Genomic DNA, 18240 nt, shown 5'->3' with positions numbered 1-18240 from the left:
CCTCCTGCCTCCTGCCTCCTGCCTCTCCCCTTCCCCCTCCCTCTCCCTCTCTATAAATATATCTCTAATAAGGGTGTGTCTCAATGGAAATCAAGCCAGTAGTTCACCTTCCATGAAGCACATTTAAAAACTTGCTGAACTACCAAGGGAGCAAACCTTTGTTGCAGTGCTGGCCACAGGATAGTGATCTGCTGTAGCTAGTTTTCTTTTACTATAGATTAAAATTCATTTTTAAAATGTCACATTTTAGAGCTTTATTGTGAAGAGAACGGATACAATATTAACTTAGCAAACAAAATAACTCTACTTGCTGCTTTACAATTAATGGGGTAATTAAGTTTGCAACAGAAGCAAAACAGAAACCCCAGAACATGCCAGCCTCCTGTTCCTCCCCCCAGCTTGGCTTGTTTTAAAGACAAATTTCTACCCCTATCTGATATTTGCGTGTAACACTGAGTTTGACACAAATGTCCCAGACTTCTAAAGAAAGCTATTAGAAATATCGAATACAGTGCCTCTGCTTTTTAGTTCTCTCATTTGGGACTTTGTGTCTTGAGTCAAATGTCTGAGGCTGGAAAGCCTGAGGTCAATGAGAGCAGAAGATGCCTCTGTAGATGGAAGCTGCGATGGGGCTGTAGTGTCTGAAACACAGCTCATGCCCTTGGGCTCCCTCCTGTGGCAGACTTGGGAAACATTAGAAGCACCTTCCAAAGGGTGGAGGGCTAGGTTGGTACTGCCCAGAGATTGCACCTGGATGTGTCTCTCTGGGAGGGTGGAAAGGTGGGAGAGAAGCCAAGAGTACAGAAAAGGAACTCACAGCTCCACCTGGATTATGTCTATGAATAGAAAGATCTGTCTTTGGCAACTCTACCCAAAAGATAAACCTTTTAAGAGTGAGACACTGATTGGCACAGCACCTATCTGTGTATCCGCTCAAGAAAGAACTTGAGCGTGTGCGTTCAGGTCACAGCTTTTGCTCACTTTCCTTACCCGCAGGGGGTTTCCAAACTCCAAGCTGCACACAGCCAGGACATATATTTATAGTCATCTGGTAAGGAGAGGGTGAGGGCAAGTGAGATAGCATCTGGGGGAGCTCAGAAAGCTGAAAGAACACTACAGAGAGCAAAGACAGTTTGGTTATTAGTGCAGGTATCTCGATTCCATTCCACGATTCACGGAAGGCCTAGTGCTGTCCCTCAGAAGGGCTGTAGGGGTGACGTGAGGAGGGCTGGAATCACAATTCACACCCATGAACAGCCTGGGCTGACCACACTACTACTAGTGGCCTAGTGCGACTCTGGGATCCGATTTAGCATTTTATAAATGACCACAGTTAAATCATGGGAAGGCTGGAAGCTGTGATTTTTTTTCCAAGTCTCCTGAGGCTTTATCCAGGGACACTGAGTTAAGCAGCCAATGAAAACCAGATGAGCTTCACCTGGTGGAACGAGCCTTGGACAAGCACAACCCAGGAGAGCTAAGGAAGCCCCTGTGCATGAAAAACCAGGAGCACCCCACATGGGCATCACCCAAAGGGAATTTCCAACCTGACATAAGGCACCCAAGTACAAATGCCTGTGATCGGCAATGATAAAGTATTCCTGTGACAGACAGAAAGGTTTACAAACAAAAACACAGCTAAAGGCGACCGGTTCGAATCTCAGCAAGTCATTAGGAGTAGGAAGCAGCCACCAGCATACATCGTAGTTCAAAGTTGTGTTTATGTCAGTGAATTTTGGCACACTTGTCTGGTACGGACGCTCACATGTATTAGATGGCCAGTAACCCTTTTGTGGGGGGGGGCAGTGGGGGGAAACAGTAAGGGCCACTGTCCCACACAAGCACTGAGAACCACAGTGTCAGCTCCACCCAAACCCATCTACCCCTGACAACAGAAACTAGGTCTGAAGAGACAGGGCTAGGAACAAGATTCTGTAGAGTTCTACCATCTCCTTTCAACCCTGGAATGGACAAGCAGTCCTCAAAGAAGAAGAAATGGTCATAGTTCTTATTGGTTGACACGTGTTCAGGGAGGGCGCCTCTCCATGCATTTAACCCATGATGTGGGAAAGAGAAAGGGGGCAGGGCTCAGGGTATCACCCTGTCTCCATGTGTAAAATGTCCTGTGCACTCACTCACATCCTGGGCAGCAGGTCTGGCCAGCACTGTCCTGGAAAAGGCCTGTGATCCATACATCGGTATCTGGTTTCCTTCAATAGTACCTTCCTTTGCTCCCCCCTCTCTCTCCCTCTCTCCCCTCTCTCTTTCTTTCTCTCTCCCTCTCCATCTGCCTGTCTCCCTCTCCAACTCCCTCCCCCTTCTCCACCCTTCTCTCCCCTCCTCTCCCTCTCTTCTTCTCTCCCTTGTCTCTCTCCCTCTCTCTCTTTCTCTCTCCCTCTTCCCCTCTCTCCCTCTCTTCCCCTCTCTCTTCCTCTCTACCTTCTCTGTTTCTCTCTGTGTGTCTCTCTCTCTGTCTCTCTCTGTCTCTCTCTCTCTCTCTCTCTCTCTCTCTCTGTTTCTCACCCCCTCCCCTCTCTCCCCTCTCTTCCCTCTTCAAATCCCTTTTAAAAATAAGCTCCTCTAAAAGAAAGTGAAGTGGTGAAGTGTGTGTTATGGCGTGCATTGTCGCTTCAGAGGCAGGACAAACAGGTCAGAGCCACTCTTCCAGCCAGACAACAGGAGTACCCTCTGCCTGTTCACTTCCCCTCCAGGATGTAGCAGCCACCTGGAAGCAGACGTACTGCCATGCTTGGGTGGACTCTTCTTTGCCACAGAATTATGATGGAATAGTCCAACACGCATTTCATACTCTCATAAAGCTCAGGAAACCACACAGACAGCTTCAGGGAGCAGCTTCCACACACAGGAAGTGTCATAGCCTGGAACCCAAACCATAAACAGATGATAAACTCAAAAATATTTCTTCTCTTTCCCCTCCCCCATCATGCCACCACTGAAAAGTAGAACACTAAGATCTATTCCCCAAAGCTAACTCGTGTGTGTGTGTGTGTGTGTGTGTGTGTGTGTGTGTGTGTGCATATTTGTGTGTTCAGGTGCACATGTGCATGGGTGGGTGCATACACATATTTGTGTGCACAGATAGAGGTCAAAGGACAACCTTAAATGTTGTTCTTCAGGCTCCACTCATCTTTGTACATCTAAAACTGGTCTCACATTGCCCTGGAGCTCACCAAGTAAGCAAGGCTAATAGACTAGCAAGTCCCAAGGATCAGACCCGTCTCTGTCTCTTCCTTACTGAGATCCCAAGTGCCTGCTGACATACTCAGATTTTTAAAAACAAGAGTTCTTAGAATCCAACCCAGGTTCCCACACTTACAAGGCAAACATTTTGTCAAATGAGCCATCTCCTCAGCTCTTAAAAGCCAGATTTTAAAATGTTTAATTGTGCATAGGAGAAAACTTAAACAGTTCCACACCCTCTGTCGAATGAACAAATCCAAAATCAAAACTAAGCTGCACACTTCAACATTTTTAGTTAATTTCATCTATTTTCTATTTTTATCTATTTTTTTTAGTTATTTCACTATTTTCTGAATTATAGATAGAATTCCCTTCATCATCATAAAATCTCTATTTATTTGCTTATTTATTCATTTATTTGGTTGGTTTGTTTTGTTTTGTTTTGTTTTGGAGATAGGGTTTTTCTGTATAGCTGTCCTGAAACTTGCTCTGTAGACCATGATGGTCTCAGAGATCTCCCTGCCTCTGCCTCCTATGCTAGGATTAAAGGTATGTGTCACTACCACCTACAGTGAAATCTCTACTTCATATCAAAATGGTTATCAGATGAGATAACTATATCCTATGAAGCTTTTTTTACTTTTACTTGATCTCTCCCAGGTGCATAAAGGTGAGACATGTCTGTGCTGAGGGCTTTCCCTAGTTAAGACTGGTACAATTTTCTTCAAGTTGTAAGTACCAGCTGGTGTATGTAAGTAGATGAAAGTCATAGGAAGGGGAAGGAGTCTGCGGGACCCTCAGAGACCAAGACAGAAGCAAGAGTCCATAAGGCAAATGCAAGCCCAGGTTGGATGTGGCCAAAGAGAATGGAAGAAGGGTTGGGTGAGGAACTGTGAACATTGGGACTGGGGGTTTAGACATGTAGTATACCTATAACAACATGTAAAACCAGAGCACCATAAAGTAATGAAGTTGGAAAAAGACTCAGAAAGATCTGTCTACTAAACACAGAGACACTCCTCTTACCTCACATCCACAGCCCTGGTGCCCTGGAGCTAAAAGATATCCTAGGAGTGAAGACCACCTATCCACTAACCCAGCAACACACACTCCCATTGTTGCCCCGAGTGCTGCCAACACATCTGCTAGTTTTTCGAGCTCCTCGTGAAGGCATGAAAGCTAGCAGGTGTACACACACCTGTGGGACCAGAGAGGCGTGGCCAGCATAGTCCTCCTGGAGCCCACAGGAGGGCTTCTTAGGAGCGAGCCCTGGAGCTTGTGGACAAGTGCATTGTTCCTTCAGAACCCAGCCCTCATGATCATCAACTGATCACTGGTTCTTTTACACAAACACTGGGGTCTCAGCCTGGAGACACCTGCTTTTCTGGTCCTTTGTGACAGTATATGAGCTGACCAGAAGAAGCCCTGTCCTGGAGTACCTGACAACTGTCTTCAACTCAAAACGAAGCTCAAGCTCAGCTGTGCTGTGCACCCATCTGGAGCTCAAAGTGGATTCCTTGCTCCTATTGACTTGGTTACTGGATCTAAGAGACAAAACACCCAAATCTGCAGGGGCAACTTTTACGTACCAATTGTATTTTTGGTTGTTGCCAAAAAACTTAGGGATCTGTTCCCTAAGCAGTGACTATAGTCCCTAACTCCAGGACAGGCACAGGATGGCCCTCGGAGAAAAGTACTCACTAGACTGTCCTCCACCTCTACCGGTCCTCAGAGTCCTCCCTGGGTTCGAGGTCATTTCTAACAATGAGAAGGAGAATCTTTCCAGTCAGTGCCAGGTTCTGGAGATGAGAAGAGCTTGGGGTCCCATCCTGCTGAGAAGCTCCCAGTACTACAGACACCAGTCGAAGGTCACAGGGATAAGACTGTGAAGTACAGAGACTGAGAGCTCCCTTCCATGAGGGCCAGGAGGGAAAGGTAAGAGAATTGCTACAGGCTCATGGGAGGAGAAGCAAAGGGCCCTATGAGTAACTGTGGATGGAGGGAGAAAGTGAGAGCGAGAGCAAGAAGAAAGCAATGATGTTATCAGAGGCTGAGGGAGACATGGATGGATGGATGGATGGATGGATGGATGGATGGATATTGCATTGCATGTACCCTATAACAGTTTTACAGTAAGCCACACTGGGTTCAACACAATAAAAATATGAATGTACTTGGCTTTTCGTCAACAAAGTGAAGTTATCCTGTGACCTTCCTGGTGTTGAAAATCTAGTTAATTTGGCCAGACTTTATAATATAACATTCCCAGTTAAAATTCCTTTTTAAATCTAAAATACAAGTGTGAGTTGACATCTTTATGCCATGCTCTTTATTTTAATTGAATTACATACACCCTTTGCCTTTCGATCTTCAGCCTGGAACTATGAAACCATGGCAGACTGTGTCCACGGTCCTCACTTGGAGGAATTTGGTTTTAATCCATGTGAAATTAGAATTCAATGCAAGGATAACTCCTATTCTGAGCCTTTTCTTCACGTGGGATATAGCATAATCTTTCATACATGTGTGGATATTTAAAGTCTGAAGACACACAATTAGTGACAGGACCCTGCTCCCCACGCAGAGGCGGGATGTTTCTTCCCCTGTAAATGAACTCATTCACAAAGAGAAATTCTCCTTTCAGTTTTCTTTAGCTTCAAAGCACAAATGGAATGTCCTCATTGTGAGCTTGTGCTTCTATGTAGGAAATCATGTGTCTTTTAATATAATTTTTAACCTGTACACATTCCCTTTCACCTCCAACCTCACAAGCCACAGCCAGCCTTTATGGCCTCCACATCCTATCATCCTGGCTGAACCAAAGATACACTGGGATACACTGGGATACAAGATCCCTTAAACCCCTGAGCCACTGTAACCCACAGGTATCAAGGTTGCCTTAGTCAGGCTTGAAGCTATTCACAATCTTCATTTCAAATCAGAACTAAAGGTTTAGAGATCATGTAAATGAGTTCCTAGTAGGAAACGTTGTCTTTAGTTCCCTCCTCCTTCCCCCCATTTCAGAGACCTTCTTCACAGAGCCTCAGACACAGTGTTGCCAGAAGAGGAAGGAAAATGTGATCACTGTTGGGCTATGGTGTCACAGCATCATGGTCCATACATTCCATTGCACCATCACTCAAGTGCAGAAGGAAACATGATCATGGACAGCACGTCCTGTCCTGGACTGATGACCATCAGTGGTGTTCTTCTGAATCCACTTGTCCATACTGCTGTCTTCCCATCACTGTCCTTCCCTTCAAAGATCCATGCTGAAAATCACAGAGCACACGGCAGAATGCCCGCATCTCCTCACCTCACTCCACTCACTGGAAAGAACGCTAACATCTATGCACAACCAGGCCATGAGAAGGGTGGAAAAACCCACAGGCTGGCTCTGTCAGCTGGCTCTGTCAGTGCGCACTTCCTCCCCAAGAGGTCAATCAGTTTACTCATTCCCAGAACAAATGGGCAGGACAAAGGGAAGAACGTGCTCTTCCCATCTGCCTGGACAGCCCACATGATTTCTCTCATCTAGGCCAGGAAAGGAATCTACTCTAATACCCAAGCACCCCTTAATGACACAACAGTGTTAAGAGCTGGCGGCTATGGCTTCTAAACTCCCTTCCAACAGCATAATCTGGATTGGAGAATGAGTGTAGCCTGAGTGCATGCTGGGTAGTCTTCCTCATTCTATAGGTAAGACCAAAGAGGTTCAGTCACTTGCATAAGATCATACACCCATCCAGAAGAAACCGGGCCCCCACACATCCCCATGGACTGTGAGTCCCGTATACTCCTGTGAACTGAGAGGCCCATTTATTTCTATGAATTGAATTCCACACACCCATAAGAACTGAGTCCCATGCACTTTTGCAAACTAACACTTCAGTCATTTACTAGAGGCAAAATAGAAACCTCGTACATAGGAGGCCATTCTCTAGGTTAGTCTTTAGGAACCCAAAGACATCTCCAACAAACAGAAGGTAACTTGATAGGAGATTAGCAACCACATTAGAAAACTCCAGAACATCTAACATTTCCCAGTGACTGATCACTCAAACTTCGATGTTATCTGAAGTACTTTCTATTGCAACCACAGTCGTCACTTTCTAGATGGGGGTGGCAGGGAGGAGAGAAGAATCCTGGCAAATAGTTTATAGCTTTAAATATTTCTCCTGGATGCAAAAGAAGCAGCATTTTATGTGTTAATGTGATTTTTAAGACAAAGTGTTCTTGGGGAGTGCGGTAAATGGGGCACTTCCTGTATGGTGTAAGACCAAATCCCAGCTCCGGTAAAGGGACCCCACAAGCAGCTGGCACCCATGGAGCCCAGGAAACCTTGCAACAGTGTAAAGAGACAAAGGGGGAAAGCAGGAAAGCAAGAAGTTTCCAGAAGGGGTAGGGCAAGAAAAGAAAATCTGTCCTGTTTACCAATCTTAAGACACAGAGAGAGAGAGAGAGAGAGAGAGAGAGAGATAGAGAGAGAGAGAGAGAGAGAGAGCGCGCACAGGGGGTGAGGCATGTCTACTTGATACTTTCAGAAAACAGTATAGTGATTACAGAAGTCTGCTGCTTAGAGCTCAGATACATGGTGCTAAGACCTTTTGAGAACTGGCCAGTTTCCCAGTGGACTTTTTAAATTTGCTCGAAGTGTGTGCACGAGCTCTGTACATACATGAACATCTGTGCACACATTCATATATGAATGCACGCATGTCGTCCCTTCAGGCTCTTTGGGGTAGGGCAAGACTGAGGGAGTGAAAACTCCCTCCAGTTTCCAGCTATGGTTCTAATCTATCAGTCGCTCACGAGACACAAGGCAGGGCCCTAGGACTGCCCCAGAAGAATTTTAGGTATGAACAATGAACTCACTCAATCTTCCCCCCTTCAAGCTGCTGAGAAACAGGGAGAGGGGAAGAAAATAGCAACAGGCTGGCCAGCTTGCTTCACTTTTGCAAAGAACTTCCACTCGTGGGCTAGCCCTAGTTTTCCATAGGCTAAGCACCCTCCCCAGGGCACCTACCACTCCAACACTCTTCTCCACAGGAGCCTGCTCACCACCTTGGTGTTTTCTTAAGCACTTGTTCAAAAACACGTTTAAGTGGAATGCTTTCGTTTCTGCAGATTGCATTAATTATGGGCTCCCTAGCGCGCGGGCCGCAGGAGGGCTGCCCGCCGGGCTCTGCAGACACCAGCCTGCAGGAGTGGCCGCGGTTGTGTTGGCCCGAGGTGGACGCGCTCAGCCCCCATCCACAGCGCGGCTTTTGGCACCTCACCTCGCGCCTTGGCGTAGCCAGTACTGCAACTAAGAGAGACAAACTTAGAGCGGTCAACCACAGTGCCACGCGCGCTCGGGAGCGCGCCCTGGCGCGCACTGCATCCTGCCCCTGAGGAGAGGACCCACGAGACCAGGGGCGCTCCTCTATGCCTCTTGTGCTGCAGATTGTTCCTCCTCTGTGAGTTGTTTTTTAGTTTTTTGGCTTTTGGTTTTTGGTTTTGGGGTTTGGATTTTTTTTTTTTTTAAAGAAACGCGCTCTTTAATTCAATGTCATATCTGCTTCTTCCTCTCAATTAAGGGTTCTCTGAGATGCTCCGCCACAAGTGGAACACATGGGCTGAGGCCCCTTTCTCTTCCATAAGGGGGGTTGGGGGACAAGGGGTCCTCGTGGCGCTGGAGCCGAAGATTGCCCGCTTCCTAATCCTAGGTTGGGTCGGTGGCGTTGGCAAGGTGGGCACCCAGTCCCGGTGAGTTCACCCTGAAAGAGCTGAGGTGCATAAGTGGCCCAGATCCTTGTTCCTGTGGCATCTCATCTCGCCCAAAGTGGGGGACACCAGGCACTCCTGCATGTCAACTCCCTTCTATCCTGGACTAGTAGGGCCAGCAGCCCTTCCCGTACGGAGTAGCTATCGACCCTGGACACGCACGCCGTGGAACTCTTCCGGACCCACCTGTTGGAGATTGCTGGGCCACCTGCTCCCGGAGCCGTGTCCCAGAAGGAAGAGTGGGTTCTCAGTGAGGGACAACAGAGAAAGACGGGGGCGCGTCCCGGGACTTACCGTGAGCGCTGAGAACTTCTGCGCGGGCACTGGCGGCAGCAAGGCAGCGAGCAGCGGCAGCCAGCACAGCTGTGGCGGCAGCATGGTGACACTGGAGGGGACCAAGCGAGGCAGACGCCCCACGCGCTGCGCCCTGGCACTCGGCGAAGATCCGGTGTGCGAACGTGCGGGCGGGCGGGCTAGAACTGCTCCGCGGTCCTATGGCCGCTGGTGGAGACCGCACGGCCCCTCCGTGCGTTCTGGCCGGCGCTCCCCGAACTCTTCGGCTGCCGCTGCTGCTGTCAAATAGCCCTAGTTTCCCCGGATCCTCCTGTCCCGCCCTCTTCGCCCTCCGGCCCGCAGATCTCCTCCCTCCGCCCCACCTCCCTCAGCCACCGCGCCCGCGCAGGGGCCGCCCGGCGCGCAGGGCTGTGAAGGAGACAACGAAGGCTACCAGGACTAGGCAAGCGTGTTGTTGATGCTGTTTGCACGCCTCTTTCAAGCAAATGCAAGGGCACACCTTACAGGCATGCACACTCACACTGGCTCCACGAGATGCACTGAGCCCCACCCTCCTGCCCTAGGGCGCCTTCTGTCTTCACCTTGGAGGGTCCCCACTGCGCCTTGCTTGCCTGTGGCTTTACATTCACCAGAATGTAGCACTCTGACATGCTAAGTGGTCATTGGCTCCTCGGTAGGGCCTCTGAGAACACCACGGAGTCCTGCATCTTTCCGCAGGTTAACGCGGAGGGCGGGAGGGGTCTGAAAACAGATCTGTGAGGCAGATGACTTCCTTGAGTTGGGCAAACTTAAGAGGAAGGTGAGCGCACACATTAACGTGGCCGCTTTAAACAGTTTAGGCAAGCATTTCAGGTGTTCGGCAGCAAGCGCATTTGAGTAGGCTTTTGACTGTGATAGAAACCAAGGGGATTTTGCACACCAGGTCCTGCAAAAGGAGCATTGCTGAAATAGTTTAGCCCTGGCTGGTAGCTTCACAGGAAAAGGCCCTAATTCTACCTCACGCAGAAAGCCAACTGGGAAGACTTTTGAGAACAAAGAATCAATTGACTTGTCAGGGCCTCTCTGTAGGGAGCAAAACAGCAAGCTCACCTCTAACTTCTCTCTCTGCTGCTCTGGAGATTCCTGTGAGCTCGTAGACCAATCAGAAAGCAGCTACCCTGCCCTAGCCCAACACGGGGACCTCTGGAGAAGAACAGCCAGCGCTGGAACTCCAAAAGGATAGCCTTGAAGAATGAGGTCAACTGAGCAAACAGTCCCAACTTCATCAGGTGGGCTGTGCCTATTTTCAGGAGGTCATTAGGAGTGGGCTTGTGGACGGCTGACATTCCCTCACTGGAGGAGAGAACGAATGGGAAGTATCACTGGACTTCACCTCAGATGCTAGGTGTTCCTGCAGTTCTTCCTAATAGTTGTCCTTCGGGGCCTCTGGAGGTACTCGAGATCATGAGCTGGGGCAAATTCATCGAGAGGGGCTCCATCTATGTGGGTGTGGAAGCCATCATCCAAGCTGTGTGAAGACTGGACTATGGATGCTCTGACGTTAATCACATTCCTGCAGTGAACCCCTCACCTATGCATGTTAGTAAGCACAATAAGCTCACTAGCTCCCCATGTTGAACTCCCCATGGAATCTAGTTTGTTTTGCCATTGGGGCCTTTTGAGGAGAGGTAGATCTTGCTTATGTCTCCTCAGGAAAGGAACTCTCTCATCACACAGGGAAAGAGAACCTTCTAGAGACGGCTGGTGAAAGAAACCCTCAAAACTCGAAATCTGTCAAGCCTTCAACACCCTTCCTACACAGCAGGACATGGAGGAACATTGTAGCAAAACTCTTCAGGGTCAGACTCAGCCCAGGGACAGGCATGACTGAGTAAACAAATAACATATACATTGAAATTAAAAAATGAAACAAATGTTGTGTACTTCTAACTTCTACAATAGTAGTGGTGGTGATGATGGTGATGATGGTGATGGTGATGATGATGATGAAAATCAGCACATTCAAGAAGTATTTGGTACAAAACATTTTCTTTTTACCTTTTATTTCAAGGGTACAAATTATTAGCTGAAATGTCTTCTTGGGACTCAAAGTCTGAAAATAGCTTTTTGTCTGCTCTCTTCCGTGGAAGTGTCCAGCAAGTAACAGGCTTCATTTGCTCCCATTTTACAGATGAGAAACAAAACAAATAGCTGTATGTATGTCTTAGCCAGCCACAAAATCGGGGGCCGAGTCCAGATGTCCGAACTTGGAACTCTGGCAAGTCTGTCACATCCCCTGGAGACGTGGAAAGCAGAAGACAGCCCCTTGGCACTCACTGCCTCGAGGCCTCCAATCTCAACACATCTTTCATTTGTCCTCTGAGATTCCAGGAAGATCAGTGTAACAACACGCTTTTCCAAGACACTGACAGATGAGAAGGGTCGGAGCCTTCAGAGACCCTCTAACATTTGGAGGCACTAACATGTGGACCGAAAGCCAAGTTCTGTGTTCTTAGAGATGCTCGAAGTGAAATTTGGAGAGGTAGCCAGTTCCCATTGTGTGGGGGAAAAGTAGAACATTTATTAAAACCACTAAGAAATGGTTTTATGTGTCAGCCACTTCCTTCAAAGTTAAGGCAGGAAGTAGTCAGCTCGAAGGTCTGAGACATCCCTACAGGAATGAAATAATATCCCCTGCTCCTGGAAATGAGCTCTCAATTGTAAGTGTGGCAGGCTTGCTTTTGGATGTGACCCTTGGACCCCAAATTTACATTTCTGTCATTAGCGAGAGTCACAGTGAAGATGGGCAGAGAACTGGTCAGTCCCTGTGGGATTATCTTGAACACACATGTCTCTCCACAGACTCTCGTTAGCCTTCAGCCCTGCCGTCCTTTCCTTGTTTTACTGTGTTAAACTGAAAAGTCTTTTTGCTCTTGGTGAAGAGGCCATTCACCATAAATGTCTGGCTTACTCTAGGTATTTAGCCAGTAAAAGAAAAAAGTGTCAGACATCTTCCCAACTCCCAGTATGCAAAACACAAGAAGAGTCGAAGGTCCTTTTCTTGTTCTGTGACTTCCAAGGTTTCCCTCGTCCTTTGGAGGCTGGATTGGAGCAAGCAGCCAACCACTGTGCCTACGATGCACATCACAGCCAGCCGCCAGCTTCTGGTTTCCACTTAATCCTAAGAGGAGAAATCTTCACAGATTCCCTGGCTTTCCTTGGGTATATTCTGTATAAATGCCCAGGGTTTATGAAGTCTCTATCCTCTTATTGGCCTGTCTTTACCTCTTCCTATATTGTGGTCCCTTCAATCCCTGGGATATTTAGAAAACTGGGGCTCTTAGATTCATTAATAGACGAATTTAAGAATGACTCAAACAGCCGGGCGTGGTTGCACACGCCTTTAATCCCAGCACTCGGGAGGCAGAGGCAGGCGGATTTCTGAGTTTGAGGCCAGCCTGGTCTACAAAGTGAGTGCCAGGACAGCCAGGGCTACACAGAGAAACCCTGTCTAAAAAAAAAAAAAAAAAAAAAAAGAATGACTCAAACAGAAGTCTGAAGATAATTTTAGTAGAGATGAAAAGGAAAACACCCCAGCTGTAAACCTTAGCAGCTGTCCGGAGGACAAGAATGAAGAAGAGAAGGGGGGAAATTGCTCTCTGTGAGCCAGTACAGAGGGCAGACATAGGACAAGCACTCATGTGGCAGGGAGGGGGGCTTTAAAGAAAGATGGGAAAGCCCAAGGCATTAGGGAAAGTGTGGTCTGAGCATGGATAGAGCATGTGAAAATGAAAAGTTATGCCTTTCTGAGGGATTCCGAAGTAAGAAGATATATGAAGCCGTCTTGCTACCTCTCTGTAAGCTACCACATTAGGAGTGGAGATCCTGTGAAGACTATGTAGAGTCTTCTTGAAGGAAAAAGTATTTCACCCATCTCCTTAGCAGGCTTAAGGTGAGCCCTGCCTTCCTAAGGGTGGTCCCTTGGTCAGGTGATTGGTTCAGCACAGGACAGAGCATTTATCAGCTTGACCAGGAGTTTTCCCTTGATGGTCCTTTATTGATGCTCTAAGGAATGGATCCACCCCTAGCCTTTGCCCAGATTCCTCGGCTCCAGTTCCTGCTTGTTAGCATAAGTGAGTAGACATTGACAGAGACTGGCTGGGGATAGGGCCATTGCTCTAGTTTCATATATGTGCTAGAGTTTGGATTTGTCCTGTGTTCAATCATATAAACAAGCCTTCATGACCTTCACATAGCAGATTCCCTGTCAACACTTCCTATCGCTTTTATGGATATAATAGTTCATGATCACGTTACAAGCTAAGTCAATTCCCACAGGAACCCCGTAGGAAGGTAGTCTTCTATCAGCAATGATAATGAGCCCAGGAGGTCGCAGGATGTGCCCAGAGCCACAAGACTGGCAGCACAGACGCAGATCCTAGCTTGGCTTCACCTCGATAGGGTCTTCTTCTGTCTTGAAGAAAAGTTTTGAAGAGACTAGGAAAGGCTCAGGCCACAGCCCAGCCTGAGATGCTTAGTTCTTATGATTTGAAGTCCCGACGTCCTTTGGGGAATGATGGGAACTGTAGGCACTTCATCCAGGAGAATCTGTGGGCATGCGCACGTGGACATGCACTCACTGGCTTATCCTTCTGCGCATTGTTTGAGGTCTACCTCAAAACAAACAAAAAGCACTTTTTGTGGTTGTTTCTGAATTATTGATGATTCTTCAACTCCAGCACAGTATTTCACAACTTAATGTTTCCAAAGAAAGCTCTGTCTCACAAAGCCACAGGCAGAATCCTCACCTTCCCAGAGAGATCCATCCCTGCAGCACTGAAGACAGATGCCAGGGCCTGCAGAAAGGGCACAGTCCTGGGAAAGTGGATGGGTGATTCATTCAACATAAATAATGGATCCTATTGAATGTGCAAAACGCCCTCTGAGGACTACTGTCAATATCCAGGCTCTATGAAAGATCTGCCTTTCTGTTCCTGGAACAGCGTCTGTCAGGGGGCAATACTTGCAGAAGACATCAGCTCCCGGGTTAGTAAAATTCACCAAGACCCAAGATCACAGAAACAGTCTCTTAGTCTCCATCTCTCTTTCTGACTTTTTTCTGTCACTCATTATGTCTTTCTCTGTGTATGTCTTTCTCTGTCTCCCTGTCTGCTTCTATCTCTGTGTGTGTGTCTGTCTGTCTATCCCACAGCCGAGAGTTATACTCCTCTCCAGTGGAATCACAGCATCTGGGTTTTTGGAGCTTCTGTCCTGCAGGTTGTCGTTCTGAGAGCATATGGACACCTCCTTTCTGTGGCTCACTCCCTCACGTTTTAACATTCACAAGGTGGGATAGCCTTAAAAGATATTTATCTGTAAGAGAGTACCGTGTCATGAGCTAATTAGGAATATTTTCATTTTCATAGTGGCAGATTAAATAACATTATACTTAACAGTATTATGTAAATTCCAATCATTTCTGGATAGAAAATAAATTTGAAATGTTTTTTAAAACTTGAAAATGCTTAAAGTCTACAAAGTCCTAAAAATGAATAAATAGGCTTAAAATTACCTCTGATAAGTCTCCCCCATTTTTGATACAGGATTTCTTTATATAACAGCCGTGGGTGTCCTGGAACTCCCTTTGTAGATCAGGTTGGCCTAAAACTCACAGAGATTTGCCTGCCTATGCCTAAGTGCTGGCATGAAAGGTGAACACCCTACACCTGGCTATTTCTGTTCATTCTAGACTTCAAGACTCTCTTTTTTAGCTAAGTGATTCCACCTGTATTTTCATACTGACCATTTTTCCAAGTCATGTCCACTTAGAGGCTCAAAGTTCCCGGGAAGCCCAGCTACCCACTAGACACTGAGTAAATGAAATATATTGCAAAGCTTGCCATGTTTCCCCATCAATGTGAGGTGATCTTTGACATCTTGGACTGTGCTCAAAGGAAAGATGTAGCACGAAGTCACAACTCCGTTTATTAGCAGAAAGTTGAGATGAATCTTCATGGGTCTCCTTGAAAACAGATGTTTTGTGTCCTGAGCACCCAAAGTGCACATCTTGCTCTGCTGAGGATGTTGTGGCAATGAGGGTCATAACTGGTGTTATGTTCAGAAAGCTCTGAAGAAGTTGGCACATGTCAAAGAATGAGTAATTCAGGTTATGGAGGAGGCAGGCTCCAAGCGCTTGAACAAACAAGGAACTTACTGACGAGGGTGGAGCTAGAGGTAGCAGACAGGTTCTGTGCCACTCTTCCTGTGCAGTTGTGCTTGCATTTGCACGACTCCTCCCCAGACGGTGTGTGAGCCTGGGACACTGAGCAGCTATTGCATGCATATAAAGAGCCAGCTCCACAAGATGTAGAAGACTCCCCTTCTGCCCTCCTTTCTGGAGCCATAAGCATCTCTAGTGTGAGTACTCTCAAGGCTAAACTGCCTTACAGGAACTAAAGAAGGAACATGGTTTCCTTTGGGTATGCTGAGCTGAATTTCTTCAGTTCTGTGTGCTTTTTCTAAGGACAAAAAGGCACTAGAACGGTTGGAGGCAGAGTAGCCAGGGCCAAAGATGTTTCAGCTTCCTGGATTGGAGGCAGAGAGACATGCTTGCTTCTGAAGACAAATCAGAGTGAGCTAATGAAGTATGGCTGGCTTCATAAGGGGTGTGTGGTCTAGGGGATACACAGCAGTGCAGGGTTGGGGGCACTTCTGCCATCATGGGCTTCCACTGCCAGGCAGCTTAGGCATGAGGTTGTTTGTCTAAATACATAGAGAACTTTCTTTCTGAGATACATCTTAATGCTCAGAGAAGGGTGGGGAAGTAGAGGGATTAAGGCCCAGAGGGTGTGTGGAATTCTGTCCCACTGCAGCTGGGTCAGAGAGCTGGGCGGACAAGAGAGAATCACTGGAGGCTAATGGAGAGCTCTTTTTAATAGAGTGTCTTCTTACACCGTTTTCTATCCATATAAACTCTGTCTGTGTGGTCCACACTGTCCCAGAGGACTCCTGGCAATCGGTATTTCTTTCACCATTTTAAAACTTTTTTTTCTCCTCTGAAGGTATGTCTCCCATGAAGACAGGAAGAAGGGAGTCCTTAGGCTGGGTTGACAAGGAGGGCCAGTCCTGAGGTAGTCTAGGCCTGGTCACAGGGAGGGCTGATCCTCCTCTGCTGAGATGGTTTAGGCTGGGCTGGATCCTGAGGTTGGCTGAGCAAGAATGGAAGCAAGTCCTGAGTGGATTGAGGCTAGGATTTAACCCATTTTAATGCCTCTCAAACATGAAGAGGTTCCGGGATCTCCAGACCCAGTGAACATGGGGGCCAGAACCTATGTGCTGTGTGCCCCACAGAGAGCAACACAGGAGGGATAACACCCCACTCTTCCTCCTCAGTGCACATAAAAGGCAAGGCACAAAAAGCAAAGAGAGGAGTGGCCTAACCCGGACCACAACAAAGCACTAGAGAAAGAATTGGCAAGGCAGGGAAGTGAGGAGGGGAGAGAGGCAGACTGAGGACTTACTCAAAATATAGGAACCCACCACCGTTTTCATAAACCTGTATAATTTCATAAGTGCATTCTAAATACTTATCCTTATACCCACAGATAATGTAGCTTTCAAGTATCAGGAATGTAGCTTCTCTTTGCAGCAGGAGACTATTAGAGAAAGCCACAACCAGTCAAAATACAAAGAACACCTGACTGGTGCCCAGTTCCAATTGACACAACTACACCACACTGCCTGAATCTAAGGCTCAGGAGATATTACAGAAGAGAGAGCAAGGAGACTGTAAAAGCCAGAGGACCAAAAATTCTGCTGTGGTGTGGTCCCTTCCAGTTGTGATAATGTATTAGTTATTTTTCTATTGCTATGATAAAACACCGTGACCAAGGCAATTTATAGAAAGAAAAGTGTATTTGGAGCTCACAGCAGCTGAGAGCTTACATTTTGAGATAACAACTGTGCAGGAGGGAGGGAGGGAGGGAAGGAGGGTGAGAGAGAGAGAGAGAGAGAGAGAGAGAGAACTGGAGTGGTGTGGGCTTTTGGAACCTGAAAGCCCACTCCCAGTGGTGACACACTTCCTAATCCTTCCCAAACAGTTCCAGCAACTGGGGACCAAGCATTCAAGTATAGGAGATTCTGGGGACCGTTCTCATTCAAACTACCACAGTCCGGAAAGCGATCCCCATGAGATATTAAGTACATGACTGCTTATACACCATCCAGCAACAATGGGCATTCCAACCTAGAAGGGGGAAAATCTCACCTCTAGATGGGGTCAACTAAAACCTTCGGAAAGGGAGAACTGAATATCCCCCCAGGGATGAGCCCCTGATTGGTTATCCAATGCCACGTGCTCAGGCCTCTTGCAGGCAACACTGACTTGCTTGGCAGGTTGCATTTGCTTATGTGTTCATCTATATCTAACATCCATGGTTGAAGGAGAGGAGGCTATACATTTAGGAGGAAGTTTGGGAGTACTTGGGAAGGATAGGAAGTGTGCCACCCCCTTCGCCTTGGAGACTATTGGCTACCAGCCTGAGAGGACAAAGGAAGCAGAGACAAAGAGCAGGATTTGGACAACCGTGAGTATGACAGAATGACCTCCAAAGACCGCCCCTGTGAGACAAGTCTACTCCATTGTTCAGGGATAGGGTATATAAGGACTTTTTAGGGATACAAGTGAAAGGGGTCAGTTGTCATAACATCAGGTGAGTGGGAAGGGCTGATTGGTTATAATACGGCACCTAATTGTCAGGAAGCCAGTCAGGAAGCCAGAATGGGACTTGTGTGCCCAGTTATGCAGCTTTGCAGAGACTCTGTACAAGGTCACTTTTCAGACAAGGCCAGCCACCTGTGTTCAGGGACACTCTCCAGACAGAGGCAGAGACAGGGAAGCCCCACTGAGCTAGAGAGTCCCCCATATTACTTACTCTGAGCTCAGGAAGCCATCTGGTCATTGGGGTACTGCTCCCTTAATAGCAAGGTTCCCCGACAGGG

The 18240-nt window shown here is 47.4% G+C and overlaps 1 protein-coding gene across 1 annotated transcript in view; it reads right to left on the bottom strand.

Annotated features, from left to right (window-relative positions):
- The window catches only part of Smoc2 (SPARC related modular calcium binding 2), a 123015-nt gene extending 113452 nt beyond the window's left edge, over positions 1 to 9563 (bottom strand). The window contains exon 1 of the mRNA XM_021186294.1: positions 9262 to 9563. Coding sequence (XP_021041953.1) covers positions 9262 to 9345 — 84 coding nt within the window. The 5' untranslated portion in view covers positions 9346 to 9563. The remainder of the gene's footprint in view (positions 1 to 9261) is intronic.
- Positions 9564 to 18240: the final 8677 nt, after the last annotated feature.

This window comes from Mus caroli, chromosome 17 (genome assembly GCF_900094665.2).
Source record: "Mus caroli chromosome 17, CAROLI_EIJ_v1.1, whole genome shotgun sequence".
Classification (NCBI taxonomy): Eukaryota; Metazoa; Chordata; class Mammalia; order Rodentia; family Muridae; genus Mus; species Mus caroli.
This window is presented reverse-complemented; position numbering and strand designations above follow the sequence as displayed.